This window comes from Amphiura filiformis, unplaced genomic scaffold (genome assembly GCF_039555335.1).
Source record: "Amphiura filiformis unplaced genomic scaffold, Afil_fr2py scaffold_42, whole genome shotgun sequence".
NCBI lineage: Eukaryota > Metazoa > Echinodermata > Ophiuroidea > Amphilepidida > Amphiuridae > Amphiura > Amphiura filiformis.
In genome coordinates this window covers 799,866-827,337 of record NW_027305506.1, presented here as the reverse complement: position 1 = coordinate 827,337, position 27,472 = coordinate 799,866, and the positions used below count along the sequence as shown (strand labels likewise).

Here is a 27,472-nt window from a genome sequence, read left to right as displayed (position 1 = left end):
AAAAGTTAATTTTACATGGTAAAAATGGAAATTACAAATATTTAAAAATATTTGAAATAAAAAGTATACCAATACATTGAAATGAACGTGTACATCAAAAAAAAGTCAATTGTGACAACATCTGAAACCAAAATGGAATTGTCTATTATTGTGATTTTGTTCAACTCAGCAAAGAGTTTTATACCAATCTCAACAAAATAAAAACTGTTACAAATTCTCCTTCATCCCTCGGACAACAACCATTTGGAATACCTTACCGGCAAACCTGACCATGAAGCTAAGAAAGCAATAAACATACACCTGCAAAACAACTGGGCCGATATTCATAAAGCCTTGCTAAATTAGCAACCAACTAGTGCTTAGCAAGATGCTAAATCCACTAGTTGATAGCTACGTAGCAATCAACTAATTTCTTATTCATAAAACCTTGCTAAACACTTTGCTAACTAGCTATCAACTAGAAATATTTAGCTGATAACTTATTTGGGTGTTTTGGGTGCTATGGCCTTCAACAGTTGTGTAACATCTAATACAATAGGCTTATATAATACATGTCTATTATACTTGAGCTCTGAACCACAGTCAAAATGATCAAAATGTAATGACTCATTGCTGATGGTCTTCATTGAGATTTCGTTAATAAAATTACATGTGTATTTTGTAAGCTATATAGGCCTACAAGGTTGTTACGGCAAATTAAATTAAAAAAGATACTCTGAACAAGTAAAGTTCATATACATGTTAAGTCCTTGGTTTGTTGTAAAAACATACTATACATACTATATTGCTTCATCAAATAGAAAACAACATGCATCCACTTAACGCTGCTCATTTAGCTTCATGAGCAACACATTGTAAATAATATTAGATAATTTAATAGCATATGATATATCTTGCTTGTTGTCCTGACAAAGCCAAGCATGATTTATCTTTATCAAATTGACATATAATTTGTTATTGAAAATAAGTCATGCATCTTTACCAAAGAGAACATTGGTAACATGTCTCCAAAATATATATTTTACGTATCAAACAATTGAACAGAATTGCTTCGATTGAACATATCTGCTTAACTAAAGATTACTTGCTATATCATAATCATTTTTCTTGTGCAAATTTGGTTAAACAATACTGGCTTAGTTCAATGTTTATTCATTCACCCTAAATTTGTTGTGTGTTTTTAAGACAGTTTCTTATGTGTAAAACACACTGAAGACCTCAGAAACAGAATATTCTGAGAACATTATTTTTCATAATTGACAACAGTTAATATGAAATTAAAACAATAAATCATGTCAAACTTAGTTCAAAATCATTAAGACTAGTTGTCAACTAGTGACTTAGCGCTGCCCCAGATCAACTCTAAGTTTTGGCAAAATTTTAGAATGTTGCTAACTCTAACTGGGTTTTATGAATAAGAATTAGCAATCAGCTAGGCTTAGCAGCTTGCTAAAGTCAATTTTAGCTGTCAACTAGGCCTAGCGTGGTTTTATGAATATCAGCCCTGGTCTCCAGTCGCAGTGCGCACCAAGTACCCAGTTGACTCCCAAATTTTGGGTGTGTTGGGTAGTATCAGCACAAGACAAGACAAGACAAGATTTTGGATCCTTGGTTCTCAAGTGCCTGATATTGTGGTACTTGTTCATATAAATAATGTTAATTTCAATAAAAACTTGTGTATAGCAAGGAAACAATGAAATTTTTGAATAAATGCCCATATTTAGCCAAAAATTGCCATTTTTAGCCAAAATCAATGTATTTTATGCTGACCTATGATTTTCAAGAGGTCATAGGTCAAAAATATTTTGTTTTTTAGGAAGTTGCCATGATTTACTTTTTTGATGTACACATTCATATTAATACTTTGGTATACTTTTTTTATTTCAAATATCTTGAAATTAAAAAAATTTTTCCATGGTTTACAATGTAACATTCACTTTTTTTGGTCAAAATTTAACAAAATTGCCTAAATAATAGATTTCCCCTAAAATATTTTATCACAGTATAAAGATGCATTTTTTTGTTAACAAATATTGAATATACATGTGAAAATCGGTAAACTTTCTCGATGCCCACTTAAACCTCAGGGATGGGAGTCATAAACCATATATATCGCAAACCTAACAACCCACCAGTCTACATCAACACTAAATCCAACCACCCTACTGTAATAACCATAAAGCATACCGGCAGCCATTGGAAAAAGAGTTTCCAACTTGTCTTCAAATGAGGAGATATTCAATGCAGCAGCTGACAAATACAACAACGCTCTGAAATCTTGCGGATACACAGAAGCAATTAAGTTCAGCAAAAGGGAAACAACACAAAGAAACAATAATAACAAAAGAAACAGAAAGAGAAAAGTGATATGTAGTAGACTTGTTAAGGGGTGAAAATGGAGCGAACGCTGCATTTTTTAGTACAAAGGTCCCACTTGGCATAAATGTTCCTTGGGGCAAAAGGAAAAGATTCATCCAAAGAGACACTCTGTATCTATGCATAAAACCCCTAATTAGCATAAATTATGCTAATTAGCACCCAAAATATGGTATTTTCTAACTTTTAGCCCATTTCACTTAAAAACATGTGTAAACAGTTGAATTTGGATTAATTTAGGATAAGGAATTAATTTTAGGGATAATTTTGGGAATATGTGGCCATTCTGACCCCAAATCCAAGATGGCCGCTGGCCGCCATCTTTAAAATATGCGTTTTTACAACTTTTGAACCAATCGAGCTACAGACTTGTGTGGCATATCAATTTATACTAAAATGGGGGTGGGAAACTCATTTCTGGCACTGTTTATAAGATAGGAAGTCATTTGAAAAGGGCACAGTGGTTTTTTAAATGAAAATTCCAATGTACCAGTCTTTGACAATATTGTAGATGGATGAACATCAAACTTATGTTTGAATATATAGTTTGGTTCAGTGCGTCACCAAAATTTTGGTCGTTGGCAATTGTGGGGATTTTCTATATTTTGCTTTTTTTTTTTTAAGTCTAGGATTCACTTGTAATGAAAACCAATGTTTACCATTTTTTAAATACCAATATGGCGGCCATTTTGACAATCCAAAATGGCCGGTTAATATGCACACACGCAGTCATGTTCAGTTCCTAAAAGTGGACCTTTGAACCTGAAATAGTTACTTTTTATTGGACTATGCAGACTTCTTCTTAGCGTGTCCATGCGCAGGGTCAAATGCGCCCGAGCCAATAGCTGACGCAGTGACGAGCAGAATCGTTGAATTCAGCTAGGTCCTCATGTGTGCAATGTTGCCCCATCTGTGGACAGACCAACAGGTGTTCCATAGTCTGTGGAACCGTTCCACACTCACAGGTAGTGTTTTGTCCTTCTGGTAGGTATCCCCATTTCTGACAAGCAACCTTGCACCTTCCGACCCCTGATCTTAGTCTGTTGAGACACCGCCACTCAGGCCATGTGGAATCAGCTCCAGGTGGTAGCTGCTCACTGGGTTGTAGTCCCATAGCTGGTGAATTGGGAGATCTCTCTTTCCACAGGGTGAGTCTTTCCGCTTCCGTGGAGACTGTCCCAAGAGGATGAACTTTGTTTAGGAAGCTTCCTCTGGATCTAAGGCGTTTGGGTGCAGCAGTCTGGTTGAACATGGGGTGCTTCATATCAGTGGTCTGACGCTCACGCTCTTGCATGCTGGTCACTTGTCGGCGTACATCTGGAGGGGCTATAGCAGCTAAGATGTAGAGACTCTCCGTTGGTGTTGATTGGAGGCATCCAGAGATAAGTCGACAGCATGAGTTGAGTGCTGGGTCCACCTTCTTGGCATGAGTTGATCTTCCCCACACTGGGCAGGCATATTCAGCACTAGGGTAGCATAAAGCCAAGGCTGTTGATCTGAGAGTGTCTGGTCGGGCTCCCCATCTGGATCCAGTGAGCTTGTTCAAAATGTTGTTTCGTGAACAAACTTTGCTCCTTGTCTTCTCAGTGTGGCTCTTGTATGAGAGTGTACGGTCGAGAGTGACTCCCAGATATACGGGTGTTTCACAGTGCTCTAGTGTGGTTCCAGACCAGGTCACCTTCAGTTGACATTTAGCTTCACGGTTGCGGAGGTGGAAAGCACACACCTGTGTCTTGGATGGGTTGGCACGGAGGTAGTTTTCCTCATAGTATGGCGTGAGCTCATCCAGGGCTTTGGCGAGTCTCTGTTCCACAACAGTGAAGTCGGTGTGTTGTGCACTGATGCCAAGATCGTCTGCATATATTGGTGTATATATTGCACAGGAGAGGTGCGAGAACACTGCCTTGGGGTAGTCCGTTCCTGAGTTTTCGCCACTGGCTCTTCTTGTCTCCAAGCTGAACAAAGAACATCCTGTTGTCAAGCATGCATTTGATGAGCTCTGTCAGGTGGATATCTTTGGTTAGCTCCAGGATTTTGCTGAGGAGACATCTATGATTGACGGTATCGTAAGCTGCTGAGAGGTCGACGAAAACAACTCCGGTTACCAATCCATCCTCAATGTGCTGGGTAAGGTTGAGAACTTGGCTTGTTGTTGATGTGCCAGGACGGAAACCTGCTTGTTCTGGGATGAGTTGCTCGTCTACCACAGGTGCCAGTCTGTTGAGCAGGAGGCATTCGAATAGATTGTAGGTATGGCTGAGAAGCGATATTGGTCGATAACTCTTTGGGATGGATGGATCTTTCCCTGACTTTAGCAGACCGATGATGTGAGACTTCTTCCAGATCTTAGGGAGTCTGTGGCTGCGACGACAGGTGTTGTAGAGCTGTAAGAGCCATTTCTTTGCCTCTGGACCAAAGTTCTTCAGCTGCTCAGTTGCGATGTTGTCAAGGCCAATTGCTTTCCCTGGTTGGAGTTTGGCGATTCCTGCTTCCAGCTGCTGCATAGTAAAGGGCTTGGTGAAGCCGGGGTCTCCGCTGTATTTGGTCTTATGTTTCTTGCCACTTCTTCCAATCAGGAGCAGTTGGTGGGCAACCTGGTTGGGTGTGACTTTGGGCTGCTGTGGGGCTGTTGTAGGGTCACCTTGAAGTTTGCGGATGGTGGATCATGCCTTCTTGCTGTTGCGGGTCACTCTGCTGACTCTATGAGGGTATGCCAGGTCTTATTACGCTCTTTGGAGATGGATTCCATAACTGTTGCACCCTTTGCTGTTGTTTCCTCGGCGAAAGGGTCAGCTTCAAACATGGTTACATACTCTTGGTATTCTTCTGCACATTCCTTGGAAAGGCCTGGTATGTATTCCACCCTGCCGCCTCTTGGTATATGTCTACGAGCAGTCTTGGAAACTAGTTGGGCAAAGGTGTCATAGTTGTCTGGAGTTGGAGTAATTCTCTTTACCTTCTGGTCTAGCTCTTTTGTGAATCCGTTCCAGTCTGCTTTCTAGTAATTGAAGCGTCGCTGAAAAGGCACTATGTTTGGTGAGATTACGGTGTTAACGTGGATACCAATTGGCCGGTGTTGTGTTTGGGGAACTGGATCCAATACACTCTTCTTACACATGTCAGAGATGTTGTTAGTGACAATAGCTAGATCAGGGTTGTATCCTCTCTTCCAACAAGCACTATGGAACGAAGGAGGAAGTTTGGAATCATGAACAAGGCTCAGCTGGTGTTTGTCTATCCATTCCTCAACTGCAGCTCCATCGTTGTTGGTTTCTTTGTAACCCCATTGAGTGCTGTGGTTGTTGAAATCGCCGATGAAGATACATGGCTTGGTGTCAGTGTTAGAAGTGAAGAGAGGGGGCTTGAAGTCTTCTGCTGGTGGCTTGTAGACTGATGTTATTGTTACATTACTGAGCTCAACAGTGAGGACTTCAATGTTGTTGTCATCAGACATCATAGTGGCTTCAATCACAATACCTTCTTTCACACATATCGCACTTCCGTATTGACGATGTGGTCTCTCAACGGCAAGGACCATACCTGGTATGGTTGGGCGGTGGTTAGTCGCTCCTCTATGGGTTTCCTGTAGGCACAGGACATCACAGTGGAGATTGTTGCACAATCCGCTGATGATATTTTGCTTGGCGGTAGAGAATCCTTCGACATTCAGTGATGTAACTGTCAAAGCAGGCCTTAGAAAAGGTCTGCTTGGACTTCCTTTGGCGATTCTGGGCATGATGGAAAGCTTCTAGATGATACGGGTGGTGGCAGGATTGGTTGGTTATCCAGGGCCGCGTGAACTATTGGTTCGGACGCTCCTACCATGACCCCAAAGTCATACTGATATGGTACTAGTTCAATCTGTTTAATGTAATACCATAAACCAGTGTGTCATTTACCACGCATGTTTTGAAGGTATAAAATCAGGAATGATTAAGAGCAGTTTTTTTCTGATTCTCCCTGTATAGCAAATAAATACACCTTTAAATTAACTCCTTTAATCAAATTAATGCCGGAAATGAGCTCTACAGCCCCAAATTAGTAAAAATTGATATATCACACAAGTTGGTAGCCAGTATGATTCAAAAGTTGTAAAAACGTGTATTATAAAGATAGCGGCCAGCGGCCATCTTGGATTTGGGGGTCAGAATGGACACATATTCCCAAAACAACCCCCAAAATTAATTCCTTATCCTAAATTAATCCAAATTCAACTGTTTTCACCTGCTTTTAAGTGAAATGGGCTAAAAATTAGAAAATACCATATTTTGGGTGCTAATTAGCATAATTTATGCTAATTAGGGGTTTTATGCATAGAGACAGAGTGTCTCTTTGGATGAATCTTTTTCTCTTGCCTCAAGGAACATCCATGCCAAGTGGGACCTTTGTACTAAAAATGCAGCGTTCAACCTCTTAACAAGTCTACTAATGGTTCAATCCACCGTATAGTATGAATGTGAAAACCAATGTAGGGGGAGCTTTTATAAAACTGATCAAAAAGCATTTTCCCAAAGGTACAAAGTTGAACAAAATCTTCAACAGCAATAGTGTGAAGGTCAGCTACTGTTGCATGCCAAACATGCGCAGCGTTATAACATCCCATAATGGGTGCATTAACAAAAGCAATGAAAGCAAAACACCTAAAAAAATGTGCAACTGCAGGAAAAAGGACAGTTGCCCCTTAAAAGGGAAATGCTTGAGTAAATCAGTTGTTTACAAGGCTACTGTGAAATCTCAAAATGTAACAAATGTATAGGCCTTACAGGTAATACTTTTAAAGAAAGGTATAACAACCACTCAAAGTCATTCAGATCAGATAAATACAGAAAAGAAACTGAATTGTCTAAGTATGTTTGGAAATTGAAAGAGAATGAGGTAGATTATGCAATCAATTGGGAAATTGTTAAGAAATCAAATACCTTCAAGAGAAAGTCAGGGATTTGCAATTTGTGTTTGGAGGAGAAGTTTACAATTTTGTGTGAAAAACGTATCAAAGGAAAGGATCTGTTAAATAGAAGAAGTGAGTTAATAAGTAAATGTAGGCATGGCAACAGGCCAGCAAGCCGTGTTAAAAAGAAGTAGTTTTAAATTTGTGCTCAGTCACCTGAAGATTGCAGGGCATGAAACACAGTGTTGTGGCACTCGGTGTGTAAACCATATCAATTTGTATTACAGCTCTACCCATCTGGGTATCGAGCACTCTCAAACTGTTAGTGATACTCTTTACATATGTTTATGAATATACATGTGACATATATTCTCCACAGCAAATATGATGCCCATACTATATTTAGACAATAACTGCGCACCATCTATTTTGAGGTCATTGTGTGAAATCGGAGGGTTTTGTTTTGGGCTGAGGTATTTTTCCGAGGGAGCGGTAGCTCCCGAGGAAAAATACCGAGGCCCAAAACAAAACCCGACAATTTCACACAATGAACTCAAAATAGATGGTGCAAAGTTATTATTGTCATTCATTACCGTCGTATTTAATAATTTGAACAATCAAAATAGCATTTTATGTTATTTTATGCCATAAAACGTTGTTAAAATATAACCAGTTTTAATTATTGTTGTAACCTACCCTACAAAAAATCGACCAGGCGAATTTAACATTCGCGCCGACAAGAGCTACCAATCACAGAAACGCAGCGGCATCGCGTAGGCGCGTGCGTTGCAATAACGCTTAGCTTTATACCCGCACGCGCGCGCAGAAGTCATTGTAGCACGTGAGGAGTCATTGCGAGTTATTAATGACCTCGCAATTAGTGCGCGGTCAGGCAATCAATTTCTTTTGATTGGATCACAGGTTTCGCGTATATTAATGAGGTTATGAATTACTTTCAAAGGTATTGCTGTTTTAATAATTGACATTTTTGGTTAAAAAAAATAACAAAAACTGCTTTTTCAACCCAACTATCGCAGCCCATGTCACTTTTCAGAAACATTCTCTACTAACTTCATGATCAGAGTGCGTAGATGGTCAATTCCAGCGAAAGCGGGACAAAATTGTCTCTATGTTAACTTTCCACTTTAAAATGTCATTAATAAAGGAAATCACGTTATTGATGGAGCATATCATGTCACATCCAATGTGCTCTCTTTGTGCATATAGGCCTTTACTAGCAAGTCATACCAGGGGACAAGTTATGATGGCTTAAATGAATTGGTGTTACCCACAAATTCAAAGATAAAGCACCATATATGTCATTGAATGTCCTTCAATCAAAATGAAATTATTACCGTTAGAAAGACGTTTGCATGATCTCTCATCATATGTAAAATGATTGAATTTGACCAAAGTTTGTGGACTCTAGAGGCCATTAAGTCAATTTGGCTAATAATTTTGTTACCCGCGTATCAAAAATAAAATGATCGTTCTGAAAAATGTTAAGTGAATATGCCATAAATGACTATATCATGAAACGAAGTTTCGTTCTATAATTCTGAGGTCCAAGTGATTATTTTATGCAAATACGTTTTACCCATAAAATTCCATAAAATCAAATTTGACGTTACCCACGTATCAACTGTTACCCACGAGTCCAGCAAACATAATTGCCATAACTTAAATTAACATTTAATGACTTTGGACACTGAATTTAGTTTGACAAGCGCTTAAAATTGTAAATCGTAAAAATACGTTCACCGCTTTAAAACAGAATCTACGACGGTTTAATCTTTTGTTACCCACGAATCCCAAATAGATGCTAACCTTGAAAAACAAGGAGATTGTTTATTTTAAGTTTAAATCAGCACATATTCAAGCCATGGGTATGCTATAATTTTTACAGTACTTACAGTTTATGCACCTAAGAAACGCAAACCCCAAATGGTACTATAGTACTTATAGCTTTACCCACGAATTCGGCGTTACCCACGAATCCAAGGATTTATTTATTTATTTATTAGACTCTATACACTGGAGATTGCACAATATCATAATAACAGTTAAATATAAAAATAGCAAAATACATTCTGAAAGATTACAATAATATACATGTTTAAAATACGAATTAATACCAGTGCAGAGAATGGGACGAACAGGTGCGTATCACCTCTAAGACCATCCCACCTCAAGACCAAAAATAAGCCGCCCTTACCCAGTCCCCTCCCCCTTTAAATTTACTCATAAATTATATGTTTCTTATGCATCTTAACATTTTGAAAACATGCGAAATAGGTTCCAAAACAGTCCTGTTTAATAGCGTCCTCTTGAAGGCATACTGAAGCTGTATCATGAAGTTTTGATTGATTATCCTAAATTACCATTTTTGGGGGTAAATGCAATTGGTTAGAGAAACGGGAATAATTGAAACACAATGGAGGAATAACCGCATGATGGTTTCCAACCTTCTATAATATTTTCTATTTTGCCGCTTACCAATATATATACCTTCAAATATGTGTTACCCACGAACAGTTTGGTTACCCACGAATCCCTACTTAAATTATAGTTAACAATGTATTGATAGTGTTTTAGTTCATAGGAACTGTCAAACACAAGTTAATAGAATATTGCTGCATGAAAATATGGAATGATTTTACTAAAATAATAATATAAAACTGTTTGCTCTGTCTATTTGAATTTGGCAACTTCATTATTCTCAAAATTTTTATACCCAAAATGCCATAATGATCCATTCTAAATATTCCATGTAGTTTGTATTTTGATTAAAATTAATTTTAGTGCCATTGCAGCCTGAATTATTGACATACGGAAAAGTATTTTTTATTTTTTATTTAAAAAAATTAATAGGAATTGCTATTTTCCAGACGCTGTTACCCACGAATCCATCCGAGATCCTCATCCTGCGACGAGATACAAAATCTAATATGAAGCATTTATTCTAATCTTTCGAAATAATACAGTAATGTTAAATGATAGCCACTTTGGAAAGAGTTCGAAGAATTGACACAATCTTAACTGTACACCTGGTTCTTTCTTAAAATTTGTAATAACCAAAATATTTCTTTGTAGATATATGTAATAAAATTCTATTTTACGTTCAAAGTCTTCACCGATTTCTAGTGTATATGAGTCACTCATAAAATATTGAAAGATATTAAAGAAAGTGAAATTTTATGGCGTACAACAGGTGAAAAAGGCTTGAATTCGTGGGTAACATGCATATGCGCATTTAACACTTTATTTGGTCTAGCAAGAAAAGTTATTTTTCAATCCGATGGCACTTCCACCTGATGATTCACTAGATATGATCGTCTCATTTGATAAGTCTAGAATTGAAAAGGAAAACATTTTCAAAATGGCCCCAGAGAGAATTTTGTCCCGCTTTGGCTGGAATTGACCAGATACATTTTATCACCATAAAAAGCTTTGTCCAAATACGTTTGACAATAACTTATAAATCACTATTTGTGACCTCTCTAAATCTTAAATCATAGGACATGTTATTGCGGCCTTCTTTTTCTCCTATTTATATATTTTGATATGTAAAGAAACCTTTAATTGTTAGCATTGATAAACCAAAACAATTATTTCAATGGGCTCACAACTTTTGAGATATGCCCTTTTAAAAAATTTTCACTCTGTCCACGGATGAGGTTTGGCTACATCAAAGATTAAAATGAAACACACAGTTAATGACATAGAAATTTCTTAACATCTGCACATTTTGTCTTCCAAAATAGTTAAATTTTATAAGTATGTAAGTTTGCTTGTCTGAATCAATCCCAATTCGATGATAATTGCATTCAACATCTGATGCACAGAATGCTGTCACTTCAACCTGTTGTAGTTCTCATCTCTTTGATTTTATTCTTTTAAAACAAGTTGATCCCTTGATAAAGGAAAGTCCTCTCTATTTACTGACCAATCAGGAAAGAGTTTGGTTAATGTTTTCTGGGGGATCAGAATAAGGAATTTCTTGAAACACCCTGTTTTAGGCATAAATTGGACCACAACAAGTACTGTACACCATTTAACAGGTCTGGGACTTGAGCTGTGATTGCATAGACAATACATGGGTGTGTGCACACACACACTGAGCAGGAAACTATTCTAGCAGCTAATGTGATGATAGTGGACATCCCTAATACTAGTATTGCGGTCATTGACATCTAATCGATCAGCGTTGGTTTTGATTGTTCTCCATCATGTTCCGGACCCCAGGCTATTGTTAATGTTAACTTAAACTTCATTTTCAAATCATTGTAGTTGTTAATTCCAACATGATATAGTTATACCATGATCAGGCATGTATACAGAAATCCAGTAACCGGGAGGCGCGAATTTCTTGGTGAGCAAAGAAATGATCATGAAACATGTAAATATAACATATTGAAGCTATAAAATGGTCAAAGCGGGCCTAAATTTGATTTTTTTTTAAAAAGCTGAAATGGTCAATTGTGACCGTACAGCACGAATGAGCCGTAAATGTCCTCAATTGTATTCTGAGTTACAGTGTAAAATGGGCATGAAGGTCATATTCATAGGTATTTCAATTTGGTGCTACGTGTATCTCATTAAATGAGGTACACGTAGCACCAAATTGAAATACCTATGAATACGACCTTCATGCCCATTTTACACTGTAACTCAGAATACAATTGAGGACATTTACGGCTCATTCGTGCTGTACGGTCACAATTATGAGATAAATATCATCAATTCACATGCACACTGGCATTTCTCTTCTCTTTTCTCTTCTTTTGATACCCGGGGGCGCACGCCCGTTTGAAAAGGGCTGTATATGCTACTGATGATTGCCTATGGTAACCTGAGCTTTATTCCTTTTATTTGAAACCAATCCTCTTGCATTCCATGCAGTACTATTTTACACCTCTCCCACTGCAATATATATGCCTGCATTTCATAATTTTTCTTTGTTTACTATGCTAATTGTTAATTATTAATTACAATTACAATTGTTTTTAAGAAATGTTATCCAAACATTTTAAGCTATTTCAGCACATCACGTCAAAGCTCCTATGGCGCCCCATTGCAAAATTCGTTTATGGCGAGCTGGCCTACTAAAATTAGCCATGATGTAATGCATCTTTAATTCGACCTGGCTTGTGATTGGTCGCCCAGATCTCATGATGAATGAAATCCTCCAGGCACATGCCATTACCACTAAATACAACATATGCAACTATCTGTGGAACTTTGTGCTGGCGCGAATGTTAAACTCTTACTGGTTTTAGTACTTGCTAGACCTGCAAACCTACCGAAGTCAGAAAGAGGGACATTGAGGCCAAAACCTTGTACATGTATTGTATACAAACCAGGAACAGACAAATTTAAAGAGCTGAGGTGTGCGATACTTTCAGATTTTAAGGAAGATTTTGCAGGTCTACATTTATCACAATTGACTAAAGAGAATGCTATAGCAAAATTTTAAAGTTAAATTTGCATCATTTTCTGCTGTTCTTACATTTGTCATCACTGAAATTTTCAGGAAGGACTACGTCTTTTTCACTTTGGAAAACCCCAAAAGAGGGACAGTCCCTCCAAAAGAGGAGCAGTTGGCAGCCTGGCAGGTCTGGATTCGGTAAACACTCTGATTTGGGTATAAAATAGTGTAAAATTTTCATGTGCTTTGTGCAAAATGGACCCAGTGTGCATGAACTTGCACTTCAAATATAAATATAAAATGGGCTGATTTCACAGCCCCCATAGACCTTGTTAGGAAAATTTGCATATTTAGGTGATTCGGTTCTGTTTTCCTTAGCCTTTTTAAAGCGTTTTACTTAAAAGACATCATGAATGTGTGCCAAAAATTGCTTGCCCCCCTCTTGGCTTTCCAAAATTGCTTGCCCCTCCTTTAAAAAAATTCTTCCCCCCATTTTACCCTTCACCAGGGCTCATAATTATTGCACAACCCCAAGGTATAATAACCTGTGATTATGATAAGAATTAAAGCATGTTGAATTTGACAAATGTAATACTATAAAGCATGTTGATATTTTAAGGTAAATGCATGTTGACATTTTAAGGTAAAATGCATGTTGACATTTTAAGGTAAAACCAACCCTCAACGACAACAAGGGAAGTGAAAGTGGACTGGTCAATATCAGCAAATATGAATGACACATATACACTCACTGAGGTTGAGCCTACCTATGTTAGTTGCTGAACGTGAAGATCAAGGAGACGATGCTGATGATATGGAGGAAAACATCGCTATAACATGATAATCCAAGCAGACTAAAGTATTAACAGTTATGAGGAACTGATATCACTAGCACTGCCACTTAATTGTAGGCTTTCACTTCAGCTTCTACATTGATTATACTTACCAATTATACCATGCATTATGTTTTTACTTACTTAAATTACTTTTCACTAACTGCAGATGTCTTGTGCAGTCTAACTTGCAATTGCAGGTTGTACCATGCATATACAAGTTAACTTTGAACAACAAATTTGATCAATGGAAACGAGTCTTACAATGTATGTCTTCCAAGTTAAGCGCTCCACAGACTCCGAGTATTGCACGTACAATATTGTATGCAACATATCTACGTTATTTAATCTATTGCCATTCTATTTCCAGTAATGTATAAGTTCTAACGAATGTTTGATGATGAAAAATCGATAATATGTTACATATAATATCTAGTAGAAATATATTATCGATTTTACGTCATCAAACATTCGTTAGAACTTAAACATTACTGGAAATAGAATGGCAATAGATTAAACAACGTAGATATGTTGCATACAATATTTTACGTACAATAAAAAGTCTGAATACTGCTTTACTGAGTTATTGATGTTAGCTTGTAGCATTTCACAGTTCAGACAAAATAATGTTACTGAACAAGTTGCAAGGTTTCAACAAACATTCAACAGTAGACTCATTTCAGTCACAATAAAAAACACAACTAACAGAGGAACAAAATCCCCCAGGACTGAAACAGGGAGGATAATTTGGACTCGGAGGAAAATCACCAAGTGTTAGCTACTTGGCCAACTGTTTAGGGTTCTGAAAAAGTTCTGAGCTTTCTGGTAGTGACCGAGGTTGCCTAAAATAAGTATCTTTAACATATTGTTGTTTGGTCATTACAATTGCATGTTCTAAGATATTACTTTCATGACCACCAGTGATCTCACTGTTTCAGTTTCGGTCCCTTTCTGGGTTATTAGTGAGAACATTGGGCTATTCCAGTTGTAATCCTAACACCCCCTATGGAAGACATTACCCTAAATTTCAATTGAAGCCACCCATTAAAATTCAAACTCCCTGTGTGGGATATTAACCCTAGCACTGAACAGTGCTTTTTGCTATCGGAAGTTAAAGATGAAACGAAAAAGGAGAGAGGATGAACAAAGAAGTCACTTGGCACCTCCCGGGATTTGAATCTTAGACCCCCATGCTAAGCACACCATCACCAACCGGTAGCCACACAGGTTCCGTGAGCATATAACACTTAGGGTGATTGCGTCATCGCATCCCCTGGGATTCACGCATGCAGTGGTTTTCGTCGTGGTGTTTTGTGGTATTTATGGGTGTTAAGCCCGATCCTGACTCCACATCACAGCGCGATGCTATGCTGCGATGCTATAAAAACTGTAATCTGAGCCAGGTTTTTACGAGCTCAGCGGTGAAAATTCTCATCGCGCGGTGGAAATTTCGGTCCGCGATGGAGTTGAACAATCAACTTTTTCGCATCGCGCTGCGATATCGCAGCCGTGCACCCTTCTGATTGGCTGCTGGAAAATCAAGACCCCACACGCAACATCGCGCGATGAAATTAAAATGTACATTTAAATTTCATCGCGCGATGCTGCGATGTTTGAAAAGCATCGCATCGCGCTGCGAAGTGGAGTCAGGATCGGGCTTTAGGGTTAATTAATGTCATATCTTCCATAGGGGTATATGGATTTCAACTGGAATAGCTCATTTTGTGCCGGGACCTTCTGTAAAATTTTGTCAATAATTTTACAGAAAAGCAGTCTTTCATCAGCTGGGTGACACAAAATTAAATGCTTTGTCTCAACTCTCAACATGAAAAAATGATTGTTAATCAGATTAGGAATGAATGATTATGAATATTATTTTAAAACAAAGCAAACTGAAATAACAATTTTATATGAAGAATTCATTAAACTTTGTTCATGAATGGATGAGGTTATGTATAAGCAACTTCTATAGATGAGTAGTCAGAGTGGATGATAAATTAATCAATTAAATGACATCATTACATAACATGGACATCAAAAGGAAAACATGAACTTGGAAAATGTAACAAAGAATCACATTCATTTCCTAACAAGACGGTGAAAATTGTGAACTTCAAAAGTTGAAATTGTATGATGATAAGTAACTAAAGTTTATTTAAAACACTAGCAGTAACTTGTTAAGAGTTCAGAAGTGCTAGAATAATTAAAAAGAAAACAAGTAATATCTAGTCACATAATCAGAAAACTTGTTGTAATTAAGAAAAGATTGATTTTCTGAATTTTTGATATGGCTCCTGGGTTTTTCAAAGTGGCAGCAAATTGAAGGAACAAGAGCCACTATTTTTGAATCCTCTTGTTTTTAAGCCCTGGATAAAAGACATTACCTAATTTGATCTAATTAGCGCCCCTGCCCTAATAAGCACTTCTACTAGTTTTCAACGTATAACAACACAACTGTCAAAGCACTCCCCATTTTGGTGTGTTGAACAAAACTTGTCATATATCTATATGAAGTTATGATTTGCAGCTTGTGGCTTAGGATTATGGCTGATTTTGACTTCAAAAACACCCTATTTGAAAGTTTCTGTATATGTGAGACTGTGTGTAAATTGGGGCTATATTGTGGCTATTATTTTATCATTATAAGCACCTCCAAAAATGTCTGTCTAATACAGTAATGTCATCATTTTCACTAGTGCTGTTATCGACAAAACAAATATCCCAACATGTGACATTAATTTGGAGATGTCAACAGAAAAAAAAAAAATTGGGTAAACTCGGAAATGCTAAAAAATCAGAGGTTGGAGTGCTGCATAGTAATTTTACACATGTTACCGCTAATGATGACTGGAACAGTAGTATAATATTGTATGCATAAATTGCCAGCCCATAGCATTTAATATACACAGGATATTCCAACTAAATTACAATATATTTCATTCATTTTATGATTGTGAACAAATTTGAATGACACCCGGCCCACTACCCAGCCCTATGTCGACATGTGGATTTTAATTACTAGTATTCTGATATGTCGACATAACCAAAATCACCTCGACAACAGCATTAATTTTCACAATAAAATGACACAGCTAGGACAATGAATAATTAGTTTACTTTTTATATAGTTTTATTAAAATGCCCATTTAATTGTCATAAAATCAGAGATAAATATTTGACTGATTACAAAGTTAGTGTTTCTGTGCATTTATCACAGCAAGTGGTGCATAAGGTTCTTTCTTTACATGGACAAATGAAGGAAGAGCAGCATGCAATGCATTCATTATGAGTATTTAATTGTCTCATAAATTAAATAATAATAATAGAATAAAGCAAATAATTATGCTTATATGTTTCAATGGTGTTTCAAGAGCCCGATATTGATGGCCTGACAGTTTTTCATGTCATAGCATTACCCAGTAAACCTGGTCCAGGACATATATTACAGTCTGTCTTCATAAGTTAAATTGTACCGAAATTCCTTCCCACAATACAATATGTGTATTGCATAATAAAAGAGATGGATTAAACACCAGTTGTATTGTTTTTGCAATATGCCTATTACCTTGTGGGAGAGAATTTCGGGTCAAAGAAACCAAGTATTCAACATTATGGATATGCATCATTATTTGATGAAAGCCAAAATGTTAATTAAAATATAGGTTTTCTCAGTTAATTTAACATCTTTTTCGTTATATTTAATTTAAATTTCGTCTTTGGTCAAATAAATTCATATTTTGATCAAAAAGATTCATACAACGTTCATTTGGTTTCGTCCTAGAGCGCATTGAAATCGTCTCACCTGCTGCATGGACAGTACTTGCACAAATATAATTCGTCTTGCATTCATTTTCATGCTTTGATCAAAGCAATTCGTCCTCCATGATGCATTGTAGGCCTTCGTTAATTACATCTTAGATTTCAACCACTGGTATTGAGTTCTCACTAGTGTTATTTCGATTAAGAAAATGAATTTCAATTCAATTCAGATTCACCTTCTTATTATATAAAATCATTTTGATGCAATTATTTCAATTCAATTCTTCTCTACTTTAAATCATTGTGATTCAATTCCAATTTAATTCATTGAAATTAACTGCTAACCAATTTCAATTCCAATTCCCATCATTTGAATTCAATTCATATTCAAATTTAATTTTTATTACCAACACTGATATATTTTACCGGGCATTTGGCTAAAAGCAGTTCAGGGAGAAAGTTCATTGTAACTGATAAGGTGAAATGGTAGAATCAAATACATGCATGTTGTATGCATTTTCGATTCAATTAATTGAATTGAAATGAACAAAAAATACATTTTGATCCAATCATTGAATTGAAATGAAAGGATAAAAACACTGAATTGAAATAAATTTAATTGAATTCAAATGAAAAACCCCATTTCGATTCACTTCACTGAATTGAACTGAAAAATGGCCTAAATCAAATTCAATTCTATTCCTATTCCAATGCATTGAAATAACAATAGTTCTCATTTTTTTCCTGATATAAATCCGAACAGACGTGTCTAAATTTATTCTGATCAAATAACAGTTGTCACAATATTAATATGGAAGCGATACAAAGAGGGCCATACAACCATGTTTAAAATATATGATATAAAAATTAGAAAGAAACAAAAAACGACAAACAAAAAAACCACAAAAAAAAAAAAAAGAAGAAAGAAATAAGTTCAATAACGAAAGAAAGAAAACAAAATAAAGAAAATAAAGAAATATGACATATATATATATAAATGCAAAGATAAACAGAAAGAGAGAAAGACAGAAAGGAAAAGAAAATATGAAGGCCTACTTCTACATGCTTTATGTTAAAGACGAAATTAAAAAACCCGAATATGAAAAGATTTGATCAAAGACGAAATATTACATATTAAGTTGATAACCTCTACATTGGACGAAATTAAATGAACATTGTATGAATATGATTGATCAAAATATGAATATATTTGACCAAAGACGAAATTTAAGTTTACAAATAGATATTTCAAAATTTTATGGACGAATTCAAACTTAACGGGATATTAAATATAACAAAAAATGTGTTAAATTAAGAGAAAACCTATAATAACATGTACATTGAAGGAGTATTTTGTGATTCTAGCATCCTCTTTTTATGGTATAAATTTGAGTAGATATGCATGAAAAGTTTATTTCCAAAATTTCAGTTAATTCAAATTTTGTGTTTTGGGTAATGCATAATAGTTATTTAATAGAAATATTTTGCACACACACATTATTTAGCCAGGCTTCCAGAGGTATAAGAATCTCAACTTTTTTGAGCAAAGTGGTGGATGAGCCTACGGGTCACAAAAAAACACCCTTTAACATGTCAATAATGGAACAACCATGCCGATCAATGTCCTATAAACAAAACTGGTTTCATTTGAGAGGTGATCAAAATATATTGGTTGTTTTTAAAGAAAACATATATAGGCCAGAATAAAGTAATTTTCAACATCAATAAGTTTCTGAAAGGAGGGAGTGAGGGTCAACCTAGAAGCAAAACTAGTTTTATTTACCATGTTTACGGGTTGATGTTACAATCTTTTGGGTTAATGTTTCAGTGCAAGCTTATTTTGAAAATTTCTGATTTTTCTTTTTTTCTCTCAAAACAATTTAGTTAAAATCATTCCACTGTTGTTCATTTTGGTTTTGTCACAGTATAGCAGCAAAATATATCTGTTGCACCTAGAGCTGATGAAGGGTTGCAAATCTTTTTTGATATTTAATTTGGATTATGCAAAATATTGCTGAGATAATTTCAAAAGTCTCAATCCCAACAGGTATAAAAGACCTATTTTACACTTATTATTTAATGTCATACAGAACTTGGGTTACAGCATATATGATTATTTAACCAAACTGGTTTGAATTGTCCATTATTAATACAAAAATTATTTAAATAACTAATTTTAAAATGCAATTTAAATTTTGATTTAAATCAATGTGATTTAAACCAACCCTGTCCAATGGCGATTTAGCTCTGTGCTGCTTATCCAACCACAGATATTATAATGTGTTCCAATATCTGTGATCCACCTGACGCAATAACAAGCTTTGAAAGTTTTGAGCAGTGATTGTGAGTTTCCCCGTCGCTCGCCACATCAAAACTATTTCAGTCTTTTTCTCTTTTATAATCTCTTGTGAAAAGAATTCTCCTGCAAACAGCATATATACAGGTCAACATTATACTAAATAAGGTGGAGAGTATATTGACCTCTTACATTGTTGCCTTCTTGCAATTGGTTACCATTAAAAAGGCTAATATGATAAGCAATGAATACAGGGTGTATCCAAATGTTTGGTACCCATCAGTTTTGCCCATTCAAGAATCCAGGCACCCCCCAAAAAATTGCAAATATACAAAAACGTCCCAAAATATCACAATTTGAGAGCATAGCAAGCAACAACAAAAATCAGGTTTTTTAATGCTTCTTTGGACAAAAAAGGTCCAAATTTTGAGAAGAAAGTCCACTTTTTACAAAATCATCCCCCTTGGAAAGAAAACCCTTTTTCTCAAAATCAGAAGGTTTCTTCAGAAGGATGACTGTTGCAGCAAATCCATTGAATACAAGGTGCACTTGTATGGTGCAGTCCATTTAACTTATTTATTTTATTAAGTCATATATTACCAGGGTGGCCAAGAGCACATAATATACATAAGGGACCTGGAGAACTAGATAGATAAATCTATTCAAGATTTAGGCCACTAGAGCTACTAAAAACAACGTCACAATAATCAAAAACTGGTAAAATCATGAATTTGTACAAGGTATTCCAAATTTAATGTAAAGACAAGAAGGGAGTCTACGAACAGTTCCAAAACATTTACTATTATCTTATAATATAATTTTCTGGTTTTCCAATTCCAATTCATGTGTTCATCACACCCAGGTATTTACAATGAGAATCTTTGCATAATTCTTTATCATTAACAAATTTACGAACATGTTTGTAATTAACCAGTCTCTTGGGTGTGCCACCGTGCAACTGACAAGCTCCCCATATTTCATTGCACTTGTGACTTTGGGGATCTTGGCTTTAGGCACATATAGCCGAACACAGTCCAACAAGCTGGGCCAGTTTGCCTCTATTAGCTTCTATTTTAAGAGCATCCGTGGTCCACTGGATTGTCTGGCTCTTGCTGGCAAGAATGTTAAGAAGCTTGTGGTTTGCCATCTTGTCCCTTATTGCCTTCAAGGTATCCTGGTAACATTGCTCAAAAGCAGACCTGGCAAGTCTTATTGTCCATCATTGCTGTCATCATTATTGTTGTCTTCGTCCCGTCTTGTTCGCTGCTATCTTCGACATCTTGGTCGTCATCTCTGCTGTTGCCGTCATTGCTGCTCTCGTCATCGTTGTCATTATTGTTGTCGCCATGATCGGCCTCATCACTTGCTTACATCTGACTTTGTACAATCACAATTCGAACCAGCTACCAATGGCAAATCTTTTGGCTGGAGTTGCACCCGTTTAGATTTTGAACACATGTCCAACAATACGCCACATGTGTCATCTGTTCTCTAAACACACAGAAGACAAAAAGACAAAATCCAACATTAAAATTAATATGCATGATTTGTAAAACAAAGAAGTAAATAAAACTGTAAAACAAAGAAAAAAACACTGAAAACGAAATTGTGGGGCTGAAGCCAAAATATATTCTCAGAAACATGTAGATCCATAAATTAATGGCTGATGATAACGGCTATATAAGCTGAAATTTAAATAAATCTTGAGACTACTGCATGGTTTAATAATATATTTTGGCAGGCAAACTAATAATAGATATGTCCACTGTCAATAAATGTTCTACTAGAACGGTTTCCGATTTACTGTTGTGTGAATTCACCCATGTATTGTCAATGCAGACAAAAATCGATGCAAGAAGTCCCATGGTATGCAGTACTTGCATTGGCCCGATTTATACTTAAAACAGGTTGTTTCAAGAAATTCCTGATTCCACCAGAAAACATTAACCAAATTCTTTCCTGATTGGTCAATAAATAGAGAAGACCTTCCTTTATCAAGAGATCAACTTTTTTTAAAGAAAAATTTAATGAGATTTGAACTACAACAGGTTGAAGTATGTGACACCATTCTGTGCATCAGGTCTTGAAACCCAATTATCTCCGAATTTGGATTGATTCAGACAAGCAAACTTACATACTCATAAAATTTAACTATTTTTGAAGAATGTGCAGGATGTTAAGAAATTAAAGAATGTTTAAGCCTACCAAAACCCATCTCAAATTATGCACTTCTCACTACCACATCGATTTCATATGCTATCCATCATGGCTTCCATGCACACACAGTGTATTGCTCAATGTAGTAAAGATAACCTTTGAGTTGGAGCAAATTGCTCAAAATTGGTAGTGATTAATGTTACCAAATTTATGCCATGATGAAATATAATAATTTTTGAAGATAAAATGTGCTGACCTTAAAAGATTGAACAATGTTTAAGACTACCGCTATTCATTTGAAATAATGCACTTATTGTTCATCTCCTCTATATGGAGATATTTTCCATGGCGGCCATCTATGATCATGCTTGAGGTTTCACCAAACAAACCATGGGTTTTGAGGTCTTATATTTTTGGTTGTATGTCAACAAAATCGATTAAATTTTCAGGATGATCTTATTTTCATGTCATTATAAGCAAATATAATGTTACAGATAACGCTAGTTAAAAAAAAGTTGCATTGTGGGCTTGTTAATTGCTGTATTGTAATATATAAAAAAAGAAAAAGTACCCGGCTTAAAATCTTTCTGTTAGTATTCCTTTTGGACTTTAACTTTTGTAAAATGTTCTAGCAGCCCTATATAAAACTGTGACACTCAAAAGGCCATATCTCTGCAATGAAACGTCCCATTAAGATTACTTAAACGCCAAAATGTTTCTTTCATCAATTCCCAGCCAATAAGTTAGGTCTGAATCAATTTAAAAGTACTTCAATTTTAGTGGACATGCCTACTAATAAGCTAATCAAATCCAGCTTTCCTCAAAACAAATTTTTCCTAGATGCTCTTTTTATCTTGGAAATGAATATACTAGTATATGAAAACATATTGAGCTTACAGTTGACTATATGCAATGTGTACTTGTCACCATGGCTACCTCCTTGCCACTATTTTAAATCCACCGGTGCATGGATAAGAGGCTTGAGATGTATGAGGGTAGTATCTTGCATTTTGCACGGTGAATAAACAAGAGCTACAATAATAATGTATGCAGAATTCCTATATGCACAAGCTTTTCCTAAATAATTATAGTTTTTCGTTCAAATATAGTGACAAATAATTTTATTATCGAGGAATACACACCACAATGGGTGCAAAATTCTGAAGCATGTTAGACACGGAGGTTCCCAAAATTTATATGGCAGTTTATCCATATTATATTATTTTTAAAGGTCTTTCAATGAAATTGAGTACAAATTACATCATACCATAACTGACTACCATACATTGAAAACAAAAGAAATGAAACTTGCTTACCGTTGCCAAACAACTTCTCTCCATATACTGTATACAAATCGTGTATTTGGTAAAGGGTTTCTCTGTCATTTTGTAGCTGGTATTAAACAGCCTCTAGCTTCTCTCTGAAGATCTATCTGGAAATGGGCGAGGCGACAAATGGCGAAAGTCGTAGTGCTGCGATCCGTAGGTCTACTATGAACGAAGTCATGATTGAAACTGATGCGATCGTGACACAACTGTTTGATAATATGGTTGGTGTAATCACAGAGGGGGGGGAGCTGCTGTGGGCCCACCTGACGACACACGGCGCATGCCTCAAACTATGGGAGAACATGTATCAAACCGTGAATCACTGGTATCGAGCAGGACCTGAGCCGTGAGATTCAAGTCCCGGGGGGGGTCACTCCCATTGTGGCCTGTACACCATCCGCGATAATCAACTTTTGAAAAGCACCCTAAACAAGGATTTAACCCTTGGCTAAAACGATACCCTAAACACGGATTTTCTTCCTTGCATCAAATTTCATACCCTAAATTTCATTTCCGCGTATTAGCAATTGCACTTTTGGTACCCCTTTTTCCAATATTTCATGTTTTTGACACCCTAAACACGTTACGCGCGTATCGTGCCTACCCACGAAAAACTACCCTTTTTACGCGTTTTCATTATCGCGGATGGTGTACAGGCCACAATGGGAGTGACCACCCCCCCCGGATTCAAGTTATGCATCACAGGACTTGGGTTATAAAACACAAGCAAAGAGCTTTTCAATATTAAAACATATGTCCTACCAAGTTGTGTCTGAATGGCAGATTCCCTTGGAGGACTTGCCTCAATGACAACAGTCCCCCTCCGAGCTGTAAAAGTCCCCGGTTCTATCCATGTGGGCAAACTTATGGGCTAGCAAGGTTAACATCTCGAGACACTTGATGAGCCAACCAATGGGGACGATCTGTTTACCACTGAAGATATCACTCAGCAACGCAGTTGCCAGTTCTTTAGAAGAAGATCGTCAAAAATATCGAGATCAGGAAGCAAGACACCGCCATCATGATCAGAGACGAGGTGCAATCTCAGTCATGTCTTTGACGATCTTCTTGGAAAAGGAACTGGCAACCGTGTTGCTGAGCAGCCAGCTTCAGTGGTAAACAGAAGATCGTCACAACAACAATTGTGTAGGAAAACGTCTATAGTGAGTACTGTTTTATTAACTAGAAATAAGACTAGATTGACTAGAAATAAGAATAATCTGCTATTAAATGGATGTTTATCAAGCAAACAAAGAGCAGAAATGAAAACATATTTATGTCCAGGCCAATTTGCCATTCTGTTATGACTCATGTTATGACACCATAGCACCATGTGGAGCATGTTGGCACTTATTAGTATCACTGGATAAAGGAGTACGTGCAAAAGTAACAAAATTAAAAACAAAATACTAAGAATCACCTTACCTTTGTGAAGATATGTTGAGGTTGCTTCTTATACATAATACTGATAATGTTGTCATACAGTATTCTTAATTGGACAGGAATTCTGCTGCTTCCGCCAGTTTCGAACCAGTAATAAATGACCAAAAGTACTATCAAAGGTGTACTGGTATCCAAAGTCAACTTGTTCTCATCTATAAACTTCACCAAACTATCTCCTAGGGATTTTGTCTCACTGTCTTGTCCGAAAAACGTTTCTACATACTTCTTAACGTTTTCCCTGGTCATCTTCTTTAGTTCTAAGCGTTTGTACCCAGGAATATCCTTCATTTCTTTTTCTCCCCATGGTCTTGTTGTTACTAGCACACGGCAGTCTTTCAATTTCTGATCTTTCATTACATCTGTCACCCTATTACCATCACCACCTTTATTCTCAACCTTACTTGACATAAGGCCCGGTGCTTCATCAAGTCCATCAAAAATAAAAAATATTGACTGTTTCAGATGCTTAATGACCTCACGAAGTTTCGTAGGCTCAATATCTATGTCTGAAAGCAGGTGCTCACAAATTGCATCTTCAATAAGGGTATCCTTATCAACTTTCGCCAGATCAATAATAAAAAGCAGTTGGATGTTTTCAAGCGTTGTCTCCACACACCAATCATGAGCAACCTTGGCACAAAATGATGATTTGCCCTGCCCAGGGTCCCCAACCAAGAGAAAACGTTTATGCCCTTTGTCTTCTTCTATTTTGAACAGTTCTTCATATGATTCAAGGCTTTCTTTTATTGGTTTAGCTCCGGCGCCAACATCGCGATCTATGGTTACAGGTATATAGATTTTGTCAAACTCCATCCACTTGCCTGTCTGGTCCCACGGATAAATCAGCTTCTTGCACACATGATCCCGGTAGTGCTTTTTCAGTTCCTCAGCAATACGTTTGATCAAATCTGAATGAATGAATGAATGAATGAATGAATGAATGAATGAATGAATGAATGAATGAATGAATGAATGAAAATAAATAAATAAATAAATAAATAAATAAATAAATAAATAAATAGCTCATCAAAAAATCATTGATATAAGGGGTCTGCAATAAAAGCAGTTTTTGGCGGGATGCCTGGGTAGGATGATTTTTTGATGTTTTCTCAAAATTGCTCAAGTGGATGTAAGGGGTTTTGAAACTAAGCTCTTCAAATAAATAAATAAATAAATGACAACCAACTTCAACAAAAATGGTTGAACATTTGGGTGAAAATCATTACAATCATTCGAACCAACTACCAAATTTTTTACAAAATTTAGTATTTTCAGCCGTTTTAGGTGAATATTTCTAAAAGTATTTCAAAATAAAAAAAATTAATAATAATAATAATAATAATAACAATAACAATAACAATAACAATAATAATAATAATAAATGGGTTCCTAAATATTTATATCAAGTTTTTAAAAATCAATAGAAAATAATTTCCTAGGAATTTTTTTATGTTGTCCCCCAAAAAGGAACAAATGGAAATGAAATTTTTTGCCATTTCAAAGAATGAAAATGAGCGAGTATTGCCCAGTTATGTTTGATTATGACTTTAAGGTTATAGGCCAGGTCTAACAATAATACTATAGTTTCCACATCATATCAACATGATCAACGAAAGAAAATTATATCACTATAATGATGTCATACAGTGAAGCTGTACTGTATTAAGTAATGTTCAATGGCGACGTTTTATTATGTACAAAGGTGTTTTTTTGTTAAATGAGTCTTAAAAAGATTTTATTTTGGGTTAGATTTTAACATTACACATGTTAGGGAAGGGGGTCATATTTAAGCACTGTTGTTTATAGGACGTCATCAAATTTGTGGTTGGATAAAAAAAAAAATGATGTCCGAGGTTCTAACTTTTCCAACCCCACCAAAGTATTCATGAACACTCCTTTAATTCCTCTCGGTATTTCTAATAAGCTAGGGAGGAAGTGTGCCTAATGGGTATTTTGCTCAAACACTACACTAGCCCTGCAGTGCACAGTATGCCTTAGGTATAGTATGATAAGAGTCTAAGAGATCCACTATCTGGCCTACCCAGCAAACACAAAAAGCTATATTTTGGATTTTGGTTTAGGTAAAACGTTTTAATAACATTAAATGTCGGGTTATATAAAGGTCATAAAAACGTTTAAAAACGGTTTGTATGAAAACATGTATGTGTTTGCTGGGTAGCTAGTCAATTGACAAATAGATGTTTAAAATGTCAAAGTTATGAAGGTAAATGATTATTTTGAAAGAAAAATTTCAAAATTTGAAAAGAAACTGTAATTGGTTTTTTTTTGAAGATGCAGCAAAGCTTTCATGTAGTTTTCATTCACTAACCATGCTAACTAAGGACAAAACAGGTGTACGGTTCAATTTGTCGGGTGCACCACATACTGTCACGGTCTATCTTGAATTTGTGACTTTTCTGTATATAGTACTCTTTTATAGCTCTTCCAATTCAACAAATTACAGACCTCAATTTTTCCTAAATAATTAGTAATAAAATGCTAAATTCGAACTATTTATGATTTGTACAAAATACATATTTCACATACTGATCTATCTCGAAAAACACACATTTCTAGAAAATCGCAATTGAAAATCTTTGTATTAAGTTTACCTTTCTATAATTTAATTAGACTATGGATTTTCATGAAAGTGGTTTTAAATTAAAGCATATACTTAACAGATTTATTTAAGTGGAATCTTTAATTATATTTACGTATACAATATTGCTTAAAACTACACTAAAGTTGTAGTTCTGTATGTGAAATAGTACACTCTGTCATGTACATTCTGTTAATGTTGCATCGGTGATACTGACCAAGACTCAGAACTGTTCGCTGAAAGTCTTACACAACAACCTGGGCCTGCAAACGAGCTTGAGCTGGAATTAATAACTGTAAGGGTTTTCCATTGACCAAATGGGCCATCGCAAGCGTAGATACCACGGAATACTTTGGGACCTTAAA

General features: G+C 36.1%; 2 protein-coding genes across 2 annotated transcripts in view; both read right to left on the bottom strand.

Moving 5' to 3' along the window:
• Nucleotides 1-27,472, bottom strand: part of LOC140144149 (uncharacterized) — a 371,331-nt gene that overhangs the window by 49,451 nt on the left and 294,408 nt on the right. The gene's annotated exons all lie outside the window — the stretch shown is intronic.
• LOC140144145 (protein NLRC5-like) lies at nt 23,099-27,295 on the bottom strand. The gene is made up of 3 exons (XM_072165978.1): nt 27,280-27,295; nt 24,491-25,416; nt 23,099-23,227 (listed from the first exon to the last, which is right to left on the bottom strand). The coding sequence occupies exons 1-3, from the start codon at nt 27,293-27,295 to the stop codon at nt 23,225-23,227; spliced, it is 945 nt and encodes a 314-aa protein (XP_072022079.1). The 3' UTR covers nt 23,099-23,224.